This window comes from Vipera ursinii (genome assembly GCF_947247035.1).
Source record: "Vipera ursinii genome assembly, chromosome: 1".
NCBI classification, from domain to species: Eukaryota; Metazoa; Chordata; class Lepidosauria; order Squamata; family Viperidae; genus Vipera; species Vipera ursinii.
Window position 1 is genome coordinate 127,562,604 of NC_139512.1, and position 23,757 is coordinate 127,586,360.

Here is a 23,757-nt window from a genome sequence, read left to right on the forward strand (position 1 = left end):
GGATGCTGTCAAAAACTACCCTTTATAGATCAATATTATGAATGACAGCAGCAGTGTAAAGGCAGTCTTACCTAGTCATACCTGCAATTTAAAAAAAATCAGTACCCCTTGATTTGATCTTTAATAGATGTTGCACTATTGCAAATAAGGATGCAGTCAAGAAATGTAAATGCTATTTCAGTCCAAAATATGTCTAACTTTGTGACCAGAAAACCAAAGGTCTACATCAGTAGTTCTCAAACAGTATTCATTTTTTGAGAGTCCTCAAACATTGGGGATTTCTTAAAAAGGACTATGGGTATTCAAGTTTCCTTAAAAATGAGTTATGCATCATGAATAATAATATAAAATACAAAAGAATCCTGGATTCATTCAGGTTCCACACTTGGGAGACAATGTACAATGTACAAAAACTGCATTCTAGAATTGAATATGGAATATTCTAACACGCAAAGTGAATCTGAAAGAAAGGCACAGATTAAATACAGATAATTTGTGAAGAAAATGTTCATAGTAGTCAAGGAATTTAGAAAATCTCTAATGTATACAAAACGCTGCAACTCCAGTTATTTCTATGTAAATCAGGAAGCAACCACTATGGCTCATGTACCATTAAAGTGTTTTCCAGCAGCATAATCTATATCCAGTAGCTTTTGTGTGTGGCAGCAGGAAAAAAATATCCTTACCTTTATATATTTTGTGTTTAAATCTTGGAACTCTCCCAATTTCCTATTCTCAAGTAGACGGATTTCATATGACTGACCTAGGAGTTCAAGGAAACATTTCCAAGTTGTTTAAGCATGTTGCAGCAAGAATAGCAAGAGACAGTTGCACCAGCATCAATCATGTTTGGGAGAGATGCTTTGGGGCTGTTGTTGTTTTTGACAATTTTCTCCTAATAAATGGCGACATTATTGCAACTTATGCTTAATTTAAATATTGTATTTTTGTTATATCAATGATGTGGATATTCCAAGAATTTAGAACCTTCTAATTCCTTCCAAGACGACTTGAAACATATTACGTCAGACATGTCAAACACAAGGCCCGGGGGCCAGATCTGGCCCGCGAAGTGGTTTCATGCGGCCCGTGAAGCCATCCTGGAAACAGTGAGGGAACGGCCCCTACTGCCTTGGCCCTGGCCCAGAGACCCTCCTTCTGCCAGAGACCCTCAGATCTGTCCCACTCCTGCCCAGGCCCCCACAGGCACCGTTGATGCGAACAATGTAGAGCTGGCCATGCCCACCCAGTAGGCCATATGCACTCTAACCACGCCCACCCAGTAGGCCACGCCCACCCAGGCCACACCCACCCGGCCCCCTGAGGGCAACCGCAATGCTGATGCGGCCCTCAATGAAATTGAGTTTGACACCCCTGTATTACGTGGTCTAATTGTATGTAATCATCTGAAAGATGCCTTCTTAAACAGCTACATCTTTCAAACCAGCTGCAGCTCCAAGAATACACAAGTATTCTTGAATATTTTTTATAATTATTTCAGCAATATGTGTGTTTTTTATTGTATTGTACCATCAGAGTGAGATATTCTGCCATTTAAATCCACAGAATTTGACTAATGGATGTTTGCTTTAGGAATTATCAGGAGAGGTTACTACTATAGCCACTGAGTCTAATCCTAAAATAAGGGAATAAGTCCCACTGGGCACTTTTGAGTAGTCATGCATAAATTTGCACTATTAACATTTTTCAAAAGCTAACTGCAAATAGATGAATGGTAAATACTAAAGCACTCCAGAGAATTCAATTACTTTAATTCAAGAGCAGATATAATGAAGGAATTAGTCTGTTTCTTCCCTTTTTGGGCTCTTTACTAGCTTCCGGAGGATCACATGGATGAGAACCCAGTGACAAGATGGCTCCTACTAATGTAACTGTGCATCACACAGAAACCCTCAGCATGAAATGAGCAGGTGTGTTTTTAGTAAATAGCAATGACTTTTCATTTATTTTAGAAATAGCTTTGAACATTTGTTTTGTATTAAGCTTGTCACATGTTGCTATTAGAAACACAGTTGAATCTGATCAATAATCTTTCAAAATGGTACAAAAATATACAATTAACTGTAAGAGTTTGGTGCAATACAGGACCTCATGGGAATTAAACCTGTCCTTCTATTAGGTAAGAATTTGGCATGTATTTCCATGTACATAAGCCTAATCAGGAATATAAACGTATTTATTTTGGATATAATACTGTTTGTTTGGTAAGCAAATGTTGAGAACAAGATCAAAATTATAAATACGATAAAACAAGAAGCAGACATAGAGAAACAAGCTTTTCAAGTTCTTCTAATCACTTCCCCTCCTTGTACAAGAATGTAGTTCAGGGTATAACAAGGCAATCTAAAATGATAATCAGTATGACTTCTGGTTTGACCAGTGAAATTTATTTATTTTTTTTAAAAAAATAATTATCTTTTCCTTATGCAGAGAAAAGAAAAATGTTACATTTCTGGAATATTGTCTAGAAATAATAGTGGTGTTTTGTTTTTTTTTGTTACCCAAATATTTTAAATGCTTTACACCGAAATTCTATTGATATGGACTCTGAGAATTATGGAATTAGCTATTGTTGAATAAGAGCTCAAGAATAAGACAAAACTCTCGGGAAAAAAGGCTAAACAAAGGCTACCTGTATGTGTAGTCCATCTTTTCTTACTACAATTTTCCACAAGCTGAACCAATCAAAAGTAAAACAGCCTGCTATTAGGCCATTTCCAAAACAAAGTACAAATGGATATTGCATCACCGGTTCACAAGAGAATCGCTTTATGTAGAATGGGTGGGGAAAAGGCACAAGGAACTGAATATTGACTGTAGTATAAATAGAACTTGCGTTTGATGCACTGCAATCACTAGACTTCTTTTGTAATGGGTCAAAGGCTTGCCACAATAAATCTGCTTTATCTGTGCCTTTGTGCGCTGGGAAATATATTCTTGCAATATTTTGTCTTGTCAGCTGAGAAAGGCCTGACAGCAGATCAAGACATACCAGAGCCAAAGAGGTTTGTTTATATGGTTCTACTAAGCAGGCTATAGTACATATATATTCAGTGTGGTTCCACAATAATAAAAAAGTAGTAAAATCGACTGGGTTCACAATGTTCCTGAATTGTATTATATGCAGCAATTCCATCTGTCTTCAAAAGAATTTTTATGAGCTTTCTGCATCAACTAACACCATTTTTGCCTGCAATTAAAAACATCATAAATAAAAGAGCGGTATGCTTGGGCACTTAGGGCAAAAGATCTGCCTACTATCAATATAAAATAAAAATAAAACATTAGAAGGTGATGTTCTGACAGCAACAACAACAAAAAAAAACACCCGGGGGCTTTTTTCTTTCTTGTTTGGCAAATTCACTGCCAAGTATGACAGAACTTTAAGTTCCCTCGTAAACTTGGAATTATGGGACTGGGGGGGAATGGCTTAATGAATGAGAGTCCAATCCTTCCTTACTTCCAATTTCCAAGGCTCAGAGGAAAGCTAATGACTGTTTTGCTAATGAGAGCATCTTGGATGCAGAAAGGCAGAAAAGGATATTTATTTTTTGCCTCTTCCGGATAAAATTTCCTCCCAAAACAATTCCTTGAAAATAATATGAATTAGAAATAAAAGCAAGAAACAAGCAAAAAAGAAAAAGACATGTTTTTCCATTCATGATTTGTTTGTTGACTTTTTTTAACCACTCTGATCTTACAGTAGACTATTTGGAGGCTTAGACAGGTCCTAGAATGCTAGAAAACCACAAACCATACATCTTTGTATAAACATCCTATTGGTCCACAGTTACAGTCAATAAACAAGTAAGCAATTATGGTTTAAATGAGGAATGACCCCATCAGCTAAACAAATTGCATCAAGTCTTAATATAAAGTGTAAACCAAATGTTCTGGTACGGCTTCAATAGTCAATAAATTATCAGTAGGTATCAGATTGCATTTATGCTTTCCTATATTCTACAACTATGTTTATGTCTTATGTGATTAGGAGTGCTCAGTTCTGTGGGACTGCTCTTGATAATTAACATACATATGCTAAAATTGCTCCAGTGGCATCTTTCTCCCAGAATTCAGCCAGTTCGCACCAGTTCGGCAGAACCGGTAGCTAGTTTTTTGTTGCCCAGGCCCAGAGTGGACTTCCGGCAGTGGCATCCACACAGAGAACCGGTTGCTCATATATTTCAATCCCACCACTAAGTGGTTTATATGCTGACTTGCATGCCTACAAGGCAAAAGCCAACCAATGTAGAAATGTGTGCATGTTGACTTTCGTATAAGTCTTATAATGGAACCATACTTGTGGAAGCTCCTCTCCTTCAAAATGTCTGAAAATTGCAGTGGAGAAATGTTAGCGAAGGGATGTGGGTTATTTAAATTTTGTAACAGATGAACAGGGCTAAAGCCCTCAAGCCAGGGAATATTTTTAAATTCTTATATCACAAATGGATTGTTGATTAAAGGGCCTAATTAGTTAACTTTGATAACAATTTGTGTGAACCTTTGGTTATTTCAGAATAGGAAACTAATCAGAATATTTCATGTGATAATTGAAAGCTAACAACTGGTTAATCACCCCACTCTTTTTCCAGTTGAAACTCTGGATACTTCCATGAACAGAACAACTGGAATCAGCTTCCTGTTGAGCTCCGGATGGCTCCCGACCTTCGCTCTTTTCGCCGTGACCTGAAGACTTGGCTATTTGAACTTGCCGGCCTGGACTGAGGGACTGGGATTTTAGATCTTAAATTTTAAAAATTTTAAATTTTAGAATGTGTTTTATTGTTTAGGGCTATTTGGTTTAATTTCATTTTAATTTTTGTATATTATGTGTTGTTCATAGTGTTTTAATTGCCCTGTACACCGCCCCGAGTCCCTTGGGAGAGGGGCAGTATATAAATCCAAAAAATAAATAAATAAATAAATAAATAAATAAATAAATAAATAAATAAACAAACTTTCCCATCCTGGTGGTCTCCAGATCTGATGGATGTCATGTCCCTTAACCAGACTGGCTGAAAATTTTGGAAGCAGCCTGTACTATATTAGCATAATCTCACATGCTGCACTGGCATATTATGCTTCAGTTGTATGTTATGTTCTTTGATCAGAATTTCTATCAGCAGGTCGTGTAATGATAGCACAAGCAAAATAACAGAATAATAGAATTAGAAGAGACCTTAGAGGTCTTCAAGTCCAACCCGCTGCTCAAGCAAGAGATCTTATACCATTTCAGGCAAATCGTTGTCCAATCTCTTTTTAAGAACCTCCAGTCATGGAACACCCACAACTTCTGAAGGCAAGCCATTCCACTGATTAATTGTTCTAACTCTCAGGAAATTTCTCCTTATTTTCAGGTTGGTTCTCACCTTAGTTTCCTTCTGTTGCTTCTTGTCCTGCCTTCAAGTGCTCTGGATATAGGTTCACACACACCCTCTTCTTTGAGACAGTCCCTTAAATATTGGAACACTGCTATCATGTCAACCCTAGTCATACCCAATAGGTCTGTTGAGATCATTTTATGTCTTGAGCCTATATTCTAGAGTGTTGGCTATTCCCACCAGCTTGGTGTAATCTGCAAATTTGTGATTTGATCCTGCAAATTATGTGACATATACCATCGTGGTATGGTCTTCAAATCCAACATTCTCAGATCCCAGTTATTCCTGGCAGGTGCTAACCTATAGTTTTATTATGCACATAATTTTAATCAAATTATGGTTCCTTTTATTTACTATACATTCTTAAATACTATTGGTAAAGACTGTATCCATAACAAACAGACACTTAAACTTTTTGTACTTGAACTCATGTAAGTAACTGTAAGTCATTTTATGTTTGCATGAATCTATATTAAAAATCAAAATTTCCTCCTTTTAAAACCTTTTTCTCTACATATTTCCTATACCTTTTTTAAAATATGAATTTCATTTTTCCTTCTCACAATTTGAATTGGTGTTTTTTTGGGGGGGAGGGGAAATCATTCATTTGGTTCACACTGGTTCCCTTATCTATTTATATAGCCTACAGTATAGAAGAGAATTTTTCCAAGAATCTACAAATACCAAGAACTAGCAGAACTGCTCATCTTCACAGAAGCAAAGTAAAGAAAAACCAGTTCCAGGAGATTAAGTTGACATATCTAAGCCATATCTATTTAATAAGGTCTGGTTAATAATCAGCTGGACTCTCACATAACACTAAGGGGGAAAAAGCATATTTCTCAGTTCATGAAAGTTCAGTCCCTACATTCCATCCATGAGAAAGAAGAAAACACGGTCCAGCGTGAAATATAGTACAATGGAAATCAGTCAAAATATATTGTGTTCCTGATGCTCACCCGACTAACGAACTAACAACTCCCGAATTTTTAAGGTTTTTTTTCACTAAACTTCTCTGAATAACACATATAGCAAGAATACCATCAGAGGGATATTAGAAACTCTTTACTTTTTTCTGAAAATCCCACTAATATTTTATCCTTGGTATTCAATGCAAAAATGGAGGCTATAGTTACACAACTACTCAGAAACAGGACAAATGGTTTTTCTTCAGATTATATAAACCTTTTTGCCTTATAGAAATAGATTTTTTTACAGCCAGAAGATACATGACTATAACTATAGCCTCCATGTTTCTGCATAAATATTGGGAAAAGCTTAAATGTTTTAAGAAAACTTCTCCTTGTAGAACACTTTTTTTATCTACGGAGCTCCCCTAACGTTGTATGAAATGTTATATTATTTAATGATAATAATCTTCCTGCAATTTCTTTGAAATGCTCGTTTTAAGACAATCTGTTTCTTTTGAAAAATGTCTAAATTATGCTGTGTGCATCAACCATGTCAAAGAAATAACTGTTTGAGAGTTCCTAGAACAAATGATCCTTTGAATTGAATGAAAAGGTCTTCAGCTTCAAATAGCACATATGTTGGTTAACATATCTAGTACAATATGCCAAAGACTTCCTTCTGTAAGGATGACTTTTGATTATAACATCTGCCTCCTTTTGATCACAATGCAGGAGTTCATACAGACAGTACACTGAACAGCATAAAGTTATTATGAAGCCTACAATTTTCTTGGAACTGTATAGATGTTACAAAGACAAATTGCTGTCCAGAGGCGCAGTTAAATTGGCATGATACAGAAAGGGAAGGCAGAGAAAGAAAAAAGCCAAGAATTGTAGCAGCAGCAGTTCTGCCAGTGATCTATGTAATATTAACTTGACTTTTTATTTGCCATGCCAATTTTGGAAATATAGGTTCTTTCTGGTAGGAAAAGAAAGTGGCTTCAATCTTGGGTAATGGAAGAGAGCCAGGCTATGCCTTCTCTTATTATGGAAGTCCCTATTCCCTTTATTGGGATTAATTTTTATTCTTCTGGCACTCCGAATTTAAATGTCTATGGAGATTCTCAATCATCCAGGTCATGATTGCTCCAAAGGTGCTTTTCCAGAAGGCAACTCGGCTTTCTTGGTGTTTTTTTTCTTTGAAAACGTTTTGCTTCTTATCCAAGGGGCTTCTTCAGTTCTGAACTGATGAGAAGCAAAACGTTTTCAAAGAAAAAACCCCCATAAAGTCCAGTTGGCTTTTGGAAAAAGCACCTTTGGGACTCAACTTCCCACTCTTTCCTTTCCTTGAATTCAGAAAGAGTATTTCAGAGAGAAGGGGAACAAAATTAAGAAATGGTGAATAAAATGATAATGCCATATTAATATCTGGCTAAATATAACTGAACTTTGATGCTGATATGGATGGGTACAAAGTTACCAGATTATTAATGCTGTGGAGACAACGGACAATTTCTTCTCCAATTTTAGTGTTAGGTTTTTAAAAAGGCAGTGACATCTAGTCAGCAGTACGTTTAGGGGAATTGAAAATAATAAATGTGATTTACTACTACAAAATGCATCCAGTATGATTCTTTAGCTTTTATGTCTTTTAAAAAGTGTAAAAAAAAGATAATAGATCTTTGTAAAATAGTTCAACAGAACTGGGAGTTATGAGGTGGACTTTTTCCTCCGGAGCTTAATTTTCAATAACATTGGGGGTGGGGGACACAAGGAAACAGAATGACAGACCTTAATCCAGTAAAACATAGATTAAATTAATTTTTTAAATTTTTATAATGCCTACTTATCGTTATATCTAAAGTATTATTCTAGCACTACTAATGTTGTTGGTAAATCCTTATGGAATTAAGAGTGAAGTTTCGTTCTCCGAGCTTGTGGGTTGGTCTCCGGATGTTTCGTTACCAGGCTAGGTAATGTCTTCTGCAGAGTTTAGGAGATGTCAGCATCAGTGTTCCTCTGTTTATAAGGGCTTCAGGCGTGGGTGTGTCAAGTGAGGGTCTGTGATGGGTCTTGCGATGGGTCAAGTGTGAGTCATCAGTGAGTCTTGTGATGGGTCTTGTGATGGGGAGATTACCTCTGGTCAGGGTCATTGGGAGGTGAAGTGCTGGTGGGGCTGCTTGCATGGGTTGGTTGAGGGTTTGTGTGCGGTTGATTTGGATTATGAGGGGTTCGTAGCCCAAGTGTAGGTTGATGTATCTGTTGATGGAATTGCTCATGAGTGCCAAGCTTCGATGAACTCACGAGCGTGGCGGGTGGTAGCATGGCCAATGATTTTTGTGTTGCTCCAATCAAACTGGTGCTGTTTGGTGTCGGTGTGGGTAGAGATTAAAGATTTGGGATCGTGGCATTTGACTGCCAGCCAGTGTTTGTGGATCCTGGTTTTTAATTGATGTGATGTTTGTCCCAGGTAGAATTGGTTGCAATGGTTACAGTTGATTTTGTAGATTACTTTGTTTCTTTCATCCTTCTGCATCTTGTCTTTGGTTCTGTATAATTCCTGGGGAAGTGTGGCTGTGGGTTTGTGGGCTACTGCTATTCCTAGGGGTTGGAGAATTCTGGTTGTCATTTCTGACACCCTTTTGTGCATGGTAGGGTTAGTTTTGGCATGGCGGTTGGCTGTGTGGTGTGTTGTGCTTTGGATGCTGTATGTGGGAATATGAAGTTTTTTAGACTATCTCTGTCATAAACTAACCCTATCATATACAAAAGGGGTGTGGGAAATGATAGCCAGAATTCTCCAACCCCTAGGAATAGCAATAGCCCACAAAATAGAAGAACACTGACACTTGACATCTCCTAAACTCTGCTGAAGATGTCACAGAGCCTGGTAATGAAGCATTCAGAATCCAGCCCACAAGCTCAGAGAACAAACCTTCACCCTCATCTTACACCCGAGCTACAGATACTTACCACTACTGCAAACCCTATGGAACTGTTAGTTACTATTTGTTGTTGTTGTTAGCTGCGAAGCTGTGTCTGACCCATCGCGACCCCATGGACAACGTTCCTCCATGCCTTCCTGTCCTCTACCATCTTCTGGAATCCATTTAGGCTCACGCCTACTGCTTCAGTGACTCCATCCAGCCACCTCATTCTCTGTCATCCCCTTCTTCTCTTGCCCTCAACCTTTCCCAGCATTAGGCTCTTCTCTAGTGAGTCCTTCCTTCTCATTAGGTGGCCAAAGTATTTGAGTTTCAACTTCAGGTTCTGGACTTCTAAAGAGCAGTTACTATAGTGCATGCCTATGGTGCTGTCAGTTTTCATTACACAAGAGCTTTGTAAATATGTAGTAATATTGGGAGGGTTTTGGACATATAGTTATCTCTAGTTATATATTTCCAAAAACAATTCCAGCTGCTGTTGTTAAATAACTGATTCCTGTTAAATAGAATATATTTCATCACACTAAATAGTAATTATAGGATTGACCCTTAGGTGAACAATCTGAGTGCTTGTCCCCAGTATCAAATCAGACCCGATTTTGGCATTTGTGCATTGCTAGATGAGCTAGGATAAAAATGCTATTTGAAAGGTTATAGCCCTTAACTGGATTTAAGACCTACTGAATTCAACAGACTTAATTTTGAAAAAGCCATGTAGAGCATTAAACTCTAAGTGTCTCTGAGGTTCTGCTTGGATATTACTACTAAAATTAATTTATTTTCAGTAATAAAAAGTAATGTATTTCACTATCCAATTGAAGTTTATTCTACAGTTGACATGGTTTTATCCTGAATTGATATTACCAAGATTACAAGAGCAAATATAACTAATATTCAATATTTTAAAAGCGATAACAGATCATCTTGAAAACAGAATATTTTTATTTACAAATAATTTTTTTGCCCCCAAGCAAGCTTACTGAAGTATTACCATCAATATTAATAAAAGAGTATTGGAAATAATATTTTCATTCTATTAATTAATAAAACTGTTCCTGTTTCACAAGAAAGGTTGTAATTTCAACAAGGTGAATGTGAACAAATACAATTCATCAGTTGTTCCTGATTCAGGAAAATTGTGTAAAGGATTAAAGAATATACTTGTCTGCACTAAATGTCTTAGGCTTAGGCCAACTACACCAATGAAGAATCACTTGCTGATTTTACTGGAAGAAGCATGGAGACCATTACTTGGGAACGGCTGCTTCACCAAGGAATAGAATTCTTTCTGTAACCCACTCGCCAATTTTGTAAACCTAAGGAGAGCTGGGCCTGAATAGTTCTTGGACAAGAGGACACCATAGAAGACAAAACGTTCAGGTTTAATTGGGTAGTAGAAAAATCTTTCCAGAAAAAAAGAAATGGCAACTGTTTCCATACCTTTGGTAAGAAAACTATATGAACATTTCCAGGAATCAAGATTTCTTTGGAAATGTCTTCTTTATTCCTGTAACACCAAAACAAGATTCCTTCCCTGACCAATTACTTCTCTCCTCTTCTCATCCCCATCCAGCTATGTTCTTTCCTTTCTTTTTCCTTCCCTTCCCAATGCAGTGATCCTTCCACCCATCTCTAATCTGTTTTTCTTCCTTTCCTTTTGCTATTTGTAGTAGAAGAAGGAAGGGGGGAATATATTTCTGTGTTCACTACAGAGTAAATTATTGGTATTGATTTTAGAAATAGCCATAGCACTTAGACTTATATACTGCTTCACAGTGCTTTATAGCCCTCTCTGAGTTAGCATATTGCCCCCCAAAATCTGGGTCCTCATTTTACCTACCTTGGAAGGATGGGAGACTGAGTCAATCTTGAGCCGGTCAGGACTGAACTCCTGGCAGTGAGCAATGAGCTAGCCTGCAGTGCTGCATTCTAACCACTGAGCCATCATGGCTCGTTGCAAAATGAGGTATCTTATTTTAAATTTTGTCAACCTTAGTTTTTGTGAAGCATGGCTTCTAGCAAATATAAAATGCAGATACACATATACAAATATATGAGAAATGTCCCCACATTTATTAAGGAAAAAGAAACCTCTAGAAATAGTTTAAAGCACAATTAACTGGGTTCATGCAATAAACTATCAACAACATGCAAGTTCAATCTAATAACTGTGGGTTGTACAGTACAAACACACTTTTTCCACAAACCAATCACTATTCAATCCTCAATGTTCATTGCTATGTTCCATCTTTTATCTAAGAAGCCCAGAATCATACACAATATTCTCCAACTCGTACAATGCACACCCAGCACAAATGTCTTCCGGATGTATTGGCTGACAACTCTCAGAATTCCTGGCCAATGGTGGCTGTGCTGTATGGGAATTCTAAAGATATACATTTTAAACATCTAGAGGGAACTAGCTGGGAAAAACTGGTATATATAGTCTTCAACAATTTGTAGCAGAATCTTCATACTACATCGTGTACATTTTGCATTTTTCTATTGCACCTTGATTCCTAGATTCAGTAACCAGATAGTATTGTCTTAAGCAAAGCAAAATCTACAATCTCTCACCATTCAGTAAAGTTCTGTTTTTCTACCTCAATAGAATTAATGTAAAATGAGTACAACATTGCAACTGGCAATCACAGTATTTTTCATTTGTCAAATATGTCTCTAACACAAAATCAGTGAAAATATAATCTTCCTAAATATACATAATTCTACTCCACTGTGACATATTTCAGACACAGTACCTTAAATGATGTCCTCCAGACATGCACAGTCTTCAGACCAAATTAGGGTCTGCTATGTTTAGTTTTCAGACCTCCAAAGATCAATTCAAACAACCAGAATTCATTCAATTTTGCTTTGGTCCTACCTTGGTTGAGATAAGTCAGAGTCTCTTCATGAAGTTTTATGGCAGGAGATGTCGCCGCACACAGCACATATTGAAACGGAGGGAGTTTTGCATCATTCTCAGGGGAAAGTTGAGGCTCTTCTTGTTTAAAGAATGGCAGTGCAAGCACATCACTGAAAAAATAAAACGAAAACTTTAACTATACAACTACAATGGAGTTAAAGGCAGAATCCTCTGAATCCATACTACATGAGTATTTTTTTCTGTGAACACATTACTTTAATAGGTTAACCTGTCAAAAAATAAAGATATCAATTTTGATACATTTCAATGTGACCAAATTTATATGATGAAAACTGGCATAATAAGCTCAATATTATACACAAAGAAAAAGATACAAAAATATGTGCTGTGGTGATACTGTTTTTCAAGTAATCTGATTTAATGCAGTATCATATATTCTGTCACATTCATAGATGCAGATTGAATTACTTTTAAAGAATCATGCTAGTCTCTAGGACCAGGAACAGCAAGGGAGCTGTGTGTCATGTTAAAATTTAAGAGGTTTGCTATTCCATAAGTTTTTATGGATTCTAATCCACTTCATTGGATGTATTGAATCTAGTGCTGAAAAAAAGGGTGGGGAAAAACAGAAAGATAATGTAGGTAATGTAGGTACTACTGATGTGGATAAGGGGAGGTAGTCCCAAAGGCTCTTTTTTCAAAAGTTAATGGACTTTGTTTTTCTTTGAAGACATTTTGCATCTCATCCAAGAATCTTCTTCAGTTCTTCTTCAGAACTGAAGAAGCTTCTTGGATAAAAAGCAAAAGAACTTCCAGGAAAAACAAAGTCCAGTTGCCTTTTTGAAAAAAGCTCCTTTGGGACAACCATGACCTGGATGGCTGAGAATCTCCACAGACAAAATGGGAGGTAGCAATGTGAAAGGAAATATGAAATACATAATTTTTTTTTGCCATAAACAAAATACCATTGAAATATTCCATGAGGAAAGAGAATTAAAGCATTCAAGCCACATTTTACTTTAAAGCTATCTTTACAATAAAGATATGCGGATCATGTTAGAAAATAGTTCTTTTTTAAAATAAAAATAAAGGACTTGCTAAATAGGAGGCAGATTTTTCCAAATATATTTCAATCTATGCACTTGTTCTTGATAAGACAAGACACTCCAATACACTCCAACACTTCAGCACTGCAACCTCCTCATACCTAGCCCCTCCCATCAAGAACAAGAAAACATCTTCTCTCAGTCTATCCTCCCAGAAACTACCATTCCTAGAAACTATTTCCCAGGCTCAAAAGTGATTCAGTCACCCCGCTTTATAAAAAAAACAAATTACAAAGACATGTGTGCATGTGTAATAGATTCCAGACACAAATCTCATACTCAGTCAATGTTACCTGAAAATATATGCACATATATCCTGGTAACTGCAGGAGAAATCTATCACCTGTCCATACTCTTGTGTACTCCAGAAAAGTTAGAACTAGAGTTTTGCTCAACTTCTGGTGACTTCCCTGACCATTCATGTAGGTTTTTTTCAATAGTGGTATGGAAACGGTTGCCGTGAAAGCATTCCGTGCTTTGTTCCACTGAATGTTTTTTTCACCCTATGTTTACCTATGGGTATTTCTCAGTGTCTGCCATCCAAATCATATCTGCCCAGACTTAGCATTTCTAAGATAAAGTAAGGTATACTTAGATGTGCGTCCATGTGGGGTATGTTGGGATTCTAGCTCCAAATTTTCAGTCATGTGTCTTTTAAAGACCACTCTTCTTGATTATAGATAAGTTTATGTTTAGTATTTCCAAACAAGTTGGGCCACATTCTAAAACTGTTTAACTAGTCATAAGATTAGGAACGTATATGCCAAAAGTTTAAAAAGACTCAGTATATATAATAGAAAGTCCAGTTATATTTCAGTAATATAAATGTAACATGAGGTTTCAGGAAACTAATGTTTTACCGTATTAAAACTAATTATGCTGCATTCATAGATGGTTCTAGTCTATAAAATGAATGAACAAAGCATAAATTGTGACTTTTTCTAAGCAGAAGCAATCAAAATATTTATTTATTTTCTAATGAAACAAATTCATTTAACTTAATAGGCTTAGTTTTTGCTTTTGATTCTAAATATTCAAGAAATGAAACATTAGGTCAACTGTCTTCCACAAATATTTGTGTGCATGTGAATAAACCTACTTTTTCTAAATGCCACCACATCTATAATTATCAAGGCAATCCATCCACATCAACTGAAAATTAGGGCAAGAAGGTGTTTGTCTTGTACTTACACAGATTAATAATTCACTTTTTCACCAGCAGGAAGATTTTTTAAAAAATGGTGAATCCATTAATCAAACTGTCTGATAATAAACATGATAAAAGTTCTTAACTGAAAGAGAATGTGATTTCATTTTATGGAGAAGTAAAGTTAAAAAGCATGTGAACTGCAAAGTTAGATATGAACATTTAGACAGATTTTCTGGTAACTGACAATAGCTTGACCATATTATTTCTTTATTTTATAGTTTGCAGAAATAATTGTTTCAAAGTTAGCAAAGTAATACATTTGAAATGCAATACAGAATTTAGGTTAGCAAGAATCTAAACCAGCAAAATACATTCTGTACGTTTCCTCTCAGGTCCACTATATAAGAGGTCCCCAACCTTTGGGAGACCAGGGGCCGGTTCCTTGGAGAGAGGTTTTACCGTGTGTAGTTTTGTGTGCTGCCTGCATCTCGTGGATGGGGCTCTGCTTGTTTGTGTGGACCGGTTTCTGGCATGCTGCAGGCCAGTACTGGTCCATGGACTGGGGGTTGGGGACCCTGTACTATATAAAGACTTTACATCATCTCAACATAGAGAGCTACTATAATGATAAGTGGAAATGTATAAAAGGACTGGATATTAATAATCTTGTAAAAAGAGTGGTTGTTATAAGCACACAATCTCCTTCTTTTGCTAAATCAAAAAACCAGGGTAAAGTAGTGGCTAAATGAGTATTCACCAATCTAGTGCTCTCCAAATATGTTGAGTCTTGTGATCTGGATGTTGTTTGTTTTAAAAGAATAACAAAACACAATTTCGAATAGATTTATAGCCTATGTACAGTTAGTCCTTGACTTACAGCCATTTATTTAGTAACTGTTCAAAGTTACAGCAGCACTGAAAAAAGTACCTTATGATCAGTTTTCACACTTATGACCATTGCACCATCCCTATGGTCATGTGATCAAAATTCAGGTGTTTGGCAACTGGCATGTATTTATGACTGTTGCACTGTCCCAGGGTCATGTGATTACCACTTGTAGCCTTCCCAGCTGGCTTATGACAAGCAAAGTCAATGGGGGAAGCCAGATTCATTTAACAACTTCAATGATTCACTTAAGAACTGTGGCAAAAAAAGGTCATAAAACGGGGCACAAGTCACTTAACAACTATCTTGCTTAACCACAGAAAATTTGGGCTCAGTTGTGGTCATAAGTCAAGGACTACCTGCATGTATTCTCACAAGAAATTCTACATTCAGTTCAGAACAGATTGAAGGAGAAAGCGGATTGGAGATATGCTTAAATTAGAAAAATGTCATATTTTGGCATTCCAAGTTGCCCAAAACCATGTTCTCTCCTTCGTAAAAAAAACAAGCAAGGATTAGTTTATGAACTCTCCCAAAAAAATTTTTTAAGGAAAATAGTAGAGGATATTTCCCTATTATCTGCTGACATGCACATTGGAAAATCATCACCATGTCTTTAATACATTCCTCAGTGAAACACTCATTCGTTATATACCTCAGTGCTAAATTGAGATGGCTGTTCCAGGGCTGGTGTGACCTGCCCCACCCCCAGCCATATTATACAGCCTATTTGCATTTCTTTTATGAAAAATCCCTTGCAGTAAACTATATCCAATGTTTTTGAAAGGTTTAGATTTATAGGCTTGACCCATCCCAAGGGCTGGGCTGGTAGCAGAATTGCACAAGGTGAAATCACATAGTTCTCTCTCCCAGAAGTCTTGCTGTTTTCAGTATTACAAAACCAGGTGGAAAAAAGAAGACAAGAAAAGGTAAAAGAATACAAGCCCTACTACCCCTTTCCAGAACCATCCCATACTCCAGTTCTTACACTTACTTACACTTCAGTTCTTCCCAGAAACCTAAATCTAGATGGAGGTCTCCACAGACTCAGGTTCTCTCCCTCACACTCCAATTCCCACACATCCATCTATTTTACCTGATTCCCATGAGAATATGCTTAGTTCAATGCCAGTGGGAAAAGGCTAATTTTAAAACATCCAGTGAAGTTAAGGAAGTAGATGAACAATGGGGTAATAAATGTCCCTTGAATTGAATGTTCAGTTTCACATTCAAGAATCCATTTAAAATTATGCCATCTTCTTGATCACAAAAGTTAATATCCAAGGATTAGGAAGAAAAAGGTTTAATTTTATCACCGGCAATATTATTGAGGTGGTAGAAATACAGGAAATAAATGTCATAAGGCTGCATTTAATTTTAGTCTGCTACTGATTTCAACAAGGGCTAGAGAGCATTATTAGCCTTAGACCAGAGAATCCAGGCTAGAGAACATTTCTTTGGGGAAAGAAAATAACATGCCCTATATGTACATGGATAACCAAATGAAGAATGCTAACTCTTCAGGTTCATTGCTTCCATAACTAACACACAAGATATAGTACAGCTAGTCCTCAACTTACGACAACAATTGAGTCCACAATTTCTCTTGCTAATTTTGCCCCATTTTACAACTTTTCCTAATATAGGTTACCAAAGTTTGTTAAATGAATCACTGCAGTTGTTAAGTTAGTAATGCGGTTGTTGTTAAGTGAATCTGGCTTCCCCATTGATTTTGCTGGTCAGAAGGTAGCAAAAGGGGATCATGGGACCTGGGACACTATAACCATCATAAATATGAGTCAGTTGCCAAGCGTCTAAATTTTTATCATGTGACCATGGGGATGCTGCTAAGGGTCGTAAGTGTGAAAAACGGTCATAAGTCACTTTTTTCAGTGCCGTTGTAACTTTGGTCATTAAACGAATTGTTGTAAATCGAGGACTACCTATATTTCAGATATTAGAATCAGAGGAAAAAAATACAGCATTTCTTTATATATAATCATGTTTATCACTGAACTGTATTCCATATAATCCTGTATATCCTTGCCTACTTTATTTAGCAAGAACTTTTCTATTTATTTAAACATTAATTTTAAAACATCTAAGAAATCCAGTCACCCTCTCCCATTTCTTGCGGTTTCTTTTTAGAGTCAACATTTGAAAAAAATTAGGAATTTTCTCTCCCTACTTTCCTTCTTTTTTTCTGCAGAATGTTAAAATTGGGTAATAAGAATATAATTCTGTGTACAATTAAAAGTACAATCAGAAGTAAGCACTTGGGATTGGGTTCACACATTCTGGAAAGCCATTATGTAGTCTGTTTGGTTTGATTCAGTGCTGTGTAAACTCTGTCATTGTGGCTTATGCAACAATGCAGGGCTGTGAAGTTACTTAAAGACATTTAATCTGTACTGGGATTTTCTGTAAACCAAGGAAGCATCAGATTCCTGTGAATTTCAGCTCCAAATTAAAAGAAACTATATTGTCTTTTTCAAAGAAATCTATCTTAGACAGAAATAATACAGCTAAACCTTCTCTATACCAATGGTCACTTTACAAACTTATAATAACAGAAGGCTGGATGACATGAAAATAGTAGAGACAAAAATGCAAAATATTGTTACAACATCATTAAAAAGACTGACTCACCATTAGCCTCAAAGGACTCTGTCCTTCACACAAAGAGATTTAAAAACAACATAAGCTGTACCGGGGAAATCACACGTGGATGGAACTTGACTGTACAATGAATATAGGCTTCCACCCACCCTGCTATCAATTCACCTTAGTGGCAAGACAACTGTTTTACACAACTTGCTCATCCATGCTTAAATAAATGAATTTACAATTTCTGGATTTATACAATATACCGGTACTACATCATAAATCTAGACAGCACACTAAAAAGCAGAGACATCACCCTGTCAACAAAAGTGCGTATAGTCAAGGCTATGGTCTTCCCAGTTGCAATGTATGGCAGTGAAAGTTGGACCATAAAAAAGGCTGAGCGCCAAAGAATTGAGGCCTTTGAACTGTGGTGCTGGAGAAGACTTCTAGGAGTCCCTTGGACTGCAAGGCGATCAAACCGGTCAGTCCTAGAGGAGATCAACCCTGACTGCTCTTTAGAAGGCCAGATCCTGAAGCTGAAACTCAAATACTTTGGCCACCTGATGAGAAGGAAGGACTCACTGGAGAAGAGCCTAATGCTGGGAAAGATTGAGGGCAAGAGAAGAAAGGGACGACAGAGAATGAGGTGGCTGGATGGAGTCACTGAAGCAGTAGGCGTGAGCTTAAATGGACTCCAGAAGATGGTAGAGGACAGGAAGGCCTAGAGGAACGTTGTCCATAGGGTCGCGATGGGTCGGACACGACTTCGCAACTAACAACAACAACAACATCATAAACATTATGTGGCTGGGCTCCATACAACATGCTGGCTAAACATGATTAGCCTGAGTGGGCACTGGATCCAACTAGTAAGCATAATTTTATTACATTAACTGAAACATAAGACTGAAACAATGAAAGTTTTCTACTTTAGTCCAGCAGAGGTGTCTCAGATGATTCCTGCGCCTTTCAGAATTATACAGAACAGAAAAGTGTACTACGGTAAGTGTGGCTAACAAAGATCAGCAGTGATGAGAGAAACTAAAGACAGTTGTGTTCTCTCCCAATACATGGAAATAACTACTTTAGCAGGGCAGGCCTAGCAAGCTCATAAAATGACAATGATCACAGCAGGGTTCTTTATTTTACAACTATATCAGCAAAATCAGAAGTTCTTGTGTTTGCCTCTGGGAAGTTAAGCTTCCCAAAATGGCATTATCCCCATTATGCTTCACTGGGAAAGAGGCACATTTGTGCGTCAATTATTTACTTACTGCAGACTAACAGATTTATGTAATGAATGTAGGTAAGTAAGTGAGAATGACAACTCCCAGCCTTTTTAATCAACAGGATGTGCCGCTGGCTGGGGAAATCTGTAAATTGAAATGTGCAGTTGATAAGATTTAAGAAGACTGGCTCCTTACCTAGGCAAATTCTCACATGCTTTTAACTAGATTAGAGTCAGCAAAGTGCTATGCAACAGGTCTCAGGCTTAGTCTTCTGTAAAATTTCCTTCAAGTCATGTTCAGCTCCTGGTGACTTCATAGACAGAAACATGAGGTTTCATTGGTGCATCACTACTTTTCTCCGGGATGTTTTCTAATTAGCATTACCTATTGGTATTCCTTGTAATTTTTTTATCCAAATAGTAAGCTAAGCTCTAAGTTTAGAACAGATTGAGTAGGTGCTGCCACCTTCTGAGACACGCTCTAATCCTTAGATTAAGGATTAAAATTTATAAGCAAGACTTTAGTGAGTGGCTTCTCAGACACAATGACAAAATTAACAGGGAAACAAAAGCAAGCCAAACAATATGATTTGTGAATCTGATTTTACTCAACCAATTCCGCTTTTCTTACACTCAGTCCTATCCAATCTGATGAAGGCTTCTGTAAAATTATTTATTATGGCAATTTAGGTTTAAAAAGATGTTGCCAAACAATGTATTTTTAAGCAACATAAACAATTATGCATTTAAAAAAAATTCCCCAACCACACACATAAAATCATATTAAAATAAAGGAGTCCTCCATTTATGGCTTGCTGCTTAGGGGGCTCAATGAAGCCCTTCCATTTGTTCTTTCCCTGTTCACTGCCCTTTTTTGCTTAAGTAAAACACGATTAACACAGAAATAAAGCAGGAAAAAACTGGATTCATCAAGTCCAGTAAGTAAAATAAATTAAAGGAACTACTCATCATGTATAGATGGGTGGGGGCAGAGCGGGCAGGGTTGAGGCCACAGATTTAAAGAACCGTTAGTCTTTTAAATCTACAAGTGCTTGATACTTCTGAAAGAACACTGTGTCTTCCAAATGCGTTCATTAAAGGGATTTACTTCAGGCAACCTCATCTGAGCATCTTTGCTCAATATAATCAATAGACTTTTTTTTTCTTTTAAAAAAACCCCATCTACATCTAGTTAAGAAGGACTGATCTGGGGAACATGTTTGGTTGTTTTTTTTTCTGCAACAAACTAAGCATCTTTTATTATATAAAAGTTTTGTTGATCACAGTCTGCTTAACAAAGAGTTTCCAATGGTGCGGACCATATCCCCCAAACATTTATGCTATAATAAATTAGTTATTTTTCTTTGCTTTGAAATGTCACAAGATCTTTTGTTCCTTAAACAGCAGCGTGTCTATAAATACTCCAGAGAGATGGCTGAAGCAAAGATGACTTGCCGGGATAGAATGGATAGTTTTGTGGAATGTTGATCCAGTTACATTTCTTTTTCTTTTCTCTTATCTCTTGCTTTCCTTTTCTTTTACTTCTTTGGGGGGGGGGGGTTTCCTGTGCTTTGCATTAGCATTGCATATTGTCTGAGAAGGATTTGCATAAGGAACTGAAGCAAAAACAAAGGTTTAGAACCTTAGAAACTAAGACAAGCAGAGATAAACTATATAACCACAACTCTTGCCATATTTTTAAATGTTTCTGCTCTTATCCCCCACTTTTTGGTACTACATCTTTCAAGAAATTGAAAATTCCTTTGGGTTCATTGATCATTGTGTTCTAATAAAGATATGATGGGCTAAAATCCATACATTTGTAAGTACGAATATATAAAGTTGTAGAGATCTATATGGAGAGCTAGTTTGGTGTATGTAGTGCTTAAGGCATCAGGTTACAAAAAAAGGAGATGGCAAGTTTTAGTCCTACCTTAGGCAGGACACCACCTGGGTGATCTGGGACCAATCACTATCTCAGCCCTATAAAGAAGACAATGGCAAATCATTTTGGAAAATCATTGCCAAGAAAACTGCGGGGACTTGTCTACGTAATTGTCAGGAGTCAAACACTGTAGCATATACACAAAAAAGAGACTCAAAGGGTATATCTGCCAATTTAGGATTATGGTAGTAAATGTATTAAGTGTAGCATGGTGGTAAATGTATTCATCCTTTAACAAGATAGCATATTACAACATTTCAACATTGACTACCATACTGCTTACATTTTAAAAACCCTAATTGACAGACTCAAATGGGGGATCTACACAATGCCAGACTGCTGGCTATTTAGTCCAAATTATATTGTTTACCATCTTCCCATCTTCAGACCCCACCATAAATCAGTTTCCCTGAGTCACACATTTTCAACTAATCTGGTTAGCCTGATCTGAAATACCGTACTTAACCCATACACTGATGTGAAACAGGAGTTGTAAAATCGGCAGAGGTTTTCTGTAATTTTTACTTCTTTAAATATACCTCAGTTATCCACTATGGGGGTGATCATTAGGTACCCCAATATGTTCCACTACACAGAGAACAACCAACAGCAGTTCAGAGAGCGCGTAACAGTCTAGATCAGCGTTTCCCAACCTTAGGAACTTGAAGATGCGTGGACTTCAACTCCCAGAATTCCCCAGCCAGCTATGCTGGCTGGGGAATTCTGGGAGTTGAAGTCCACGCATCTTCAAGTTCCTAAGGTTGGGAAACACTGGTCTAGATACATCCCTCTCTCCCGGTTCGTAGAGTAACCGCGATGCAAACGGGCTCCCAGGATGGAATCAACCCCTTCAGCCATTCTAACTTCCAGGAAGTCATCCCCAAATAAAGACGCTTAAGCAGAGTTCGTCTGCATAGTATCACTTGGATCTTACACTCATACTGCTCTGGGGAAAGGGGCGAGATGCTTGTTAGCAAACCTTATCTATTGAACAGAACCGGTCCTCCGAGATATTTTCTCTTCCCGTTCTTTTGGACTTTCCTTCCCACCGTATGTATGTATGATGTAAAATCTTTGAGAAGAGTTTACGCCATTAATGCAGCCAATGCCCCGAAAACGCCTTTCTGGACCTCTTAAGAGTCTGATACATACAGTATACAAACCACTCAAGTTGGGTGGTTTGGTCCCCGAGACTCCGGGCAGGTTGGCTCTTCCTAAAGCTGCGTTACCCGCTTCTCCCGCCTCAGGACGCCGGCGGCTTCGCACCCCACGCCTCTAACCAGCAGCTCAGGGTCCCTCGTGAAGATGACGCCGGAATGAATACACGCGCTGGCTCGCTCTGTTGGATGCCCTCAGATCGCCCCGTGCCCCTCGCTTCAGAAACCTTCCCGAAAGACCGCCCGCCCACCCCCAAATTCAAACCGAAGCAATCCCCCCCAAAGCAATGCCGCCTGGCCAAAGGAGCGGGTGAGGGGGTTTCTCCTCAGCGGTCACTTTCGCTTCTATTCGCCAGCACGCGCGCTTTTTTTTCCCCTTCCCTTTCCCCTTGGCTCTTGGGCATCCCGCGCCCTTTTCGCCACCCGCCCGCGGTTGCTCGCCTTTGCCTCAGCTCACCGCAAGTAGCTGCCCGTCGAGTGCTGGTTGTAATGCTCCGGCTGCGTGTGCCAAAACAGCATCTTGCCCTTCGCTCGCCAGCCAACCCCGACCCCAAGTCAAATCCCTCCGGCCAAGGCGGGCTGCGGCACCTCGAGGCGCTCAGTCAAGTCAGTCAGTCAGTCAGTCAGTCAGGAGCGCGGCAGCGACGGCAAGCAAGCACTCGACGGCCGGCGCCGCTCGGCGCGCTTTTTATTGGTCAGCCGCGTGAGCCCGCTGGGCGGCCGCTCCCAGCGCTGAGGTCAGGCGCGAGTTTCTTGGCTTTCCCGGGTTTTTTTTTTTTCTTTTTCTTCCCTCCGCCCCGTCGCGACTGGGCGCCGGTGCTTGGGTTGTCGCCCGCGGCATCGGTGGCAAAGCTGAGGAGCCACCGAAGCAAATTGGAGCGGGGAGACGAGCGCCGCGCAGAAATAGAGAGAGCGGGAGGCGGGCGCCTCTTCCCCCTGAACGCCTCCCCCTCGGTTGGCGCCCCCGTTGCCGGGCTTGACATTCGGTGGCCGACGAGAGGGCGCTGAGAAGCGGTACGGCTTCGTCTCCCTTTGGTGGCACTTTGCAGCCTCCCGGGAGTTGAGCCGAGGGAAGGGGGGGGCAGCTCCTCTGTGGGTTCTGGAGGGGTGGTGAGGATTAGCTGTGACCCCTGCGGGAGAGGGTCTCCGTGCGAATACGTAATATGGAGTAGGATGACCCTGCCCTGAAAAACGCTCTCTGTGGGCTTTAATTATTCCGGGAAAGGACCTCTTTTTAGTCAGGCGGCGGAGGGGGGGAGGGCTAATTTATGTTCTATGAATTCGGCTTTGAGGGGAGCTAAAGGGGCTAAAGCTGTGCCTCTGTTTACCCAATTAACTCAATTTGAAGGGCTGCGTACTGCATACCCATTTCCATCTGTCCTGTTTGCCATCGTTTCACTCCCTAGAGACTAAAATGGACAATGTGAAATTTGAGCGGCCCCGAACAAGGAGTATATATCGGAGGTGGTGACCTTTTGAGAGCTGTATGCGACGGAATTTCATTTTGATGTATGCTGATTGGTGTACATTCAA

At 38.6% G+C, this 23,757-nt stretch overlaps 1 protein-coding gene across 2 annotated transcripts in view; it reads right to left on the reverse strand.

Moving 5' to 3' along the window:
* Nucleotides 1-22,954, reverse strand: part of TFCP2L1 (transcription factor CP2 like 1) — a 41,773-nt gene extending 18,819 nt beyond the window's left edge. For both annotated transcript variants that reach the window (XM_083348296.1, XM_083348295.1), the window contains exons 1-3: nucleotides 22,682-22,954; nucleotides 12,143-12,294; nucleotides 687-763 (exon numbers count right to left, since the gene is read on the reverse strand). In XM_083348296.1, the coding sequence (XP_083204422.1) occupies nucleotides 687-763; nucleotides 12,143-12,294; nucleotides 22,682-22,743 (291 nt within the window). In that variant the 5' untranslated portion in view covers nucleotides 22,744-22,954. The remainder of the gene's footprint in view (nucleotides 1-686; nucleotides 764-12,142; nucleotides 12,295-22,681) is intronic.
* Nucleotides 22,955-23,757: the final 803 nt, after the last annotated feature.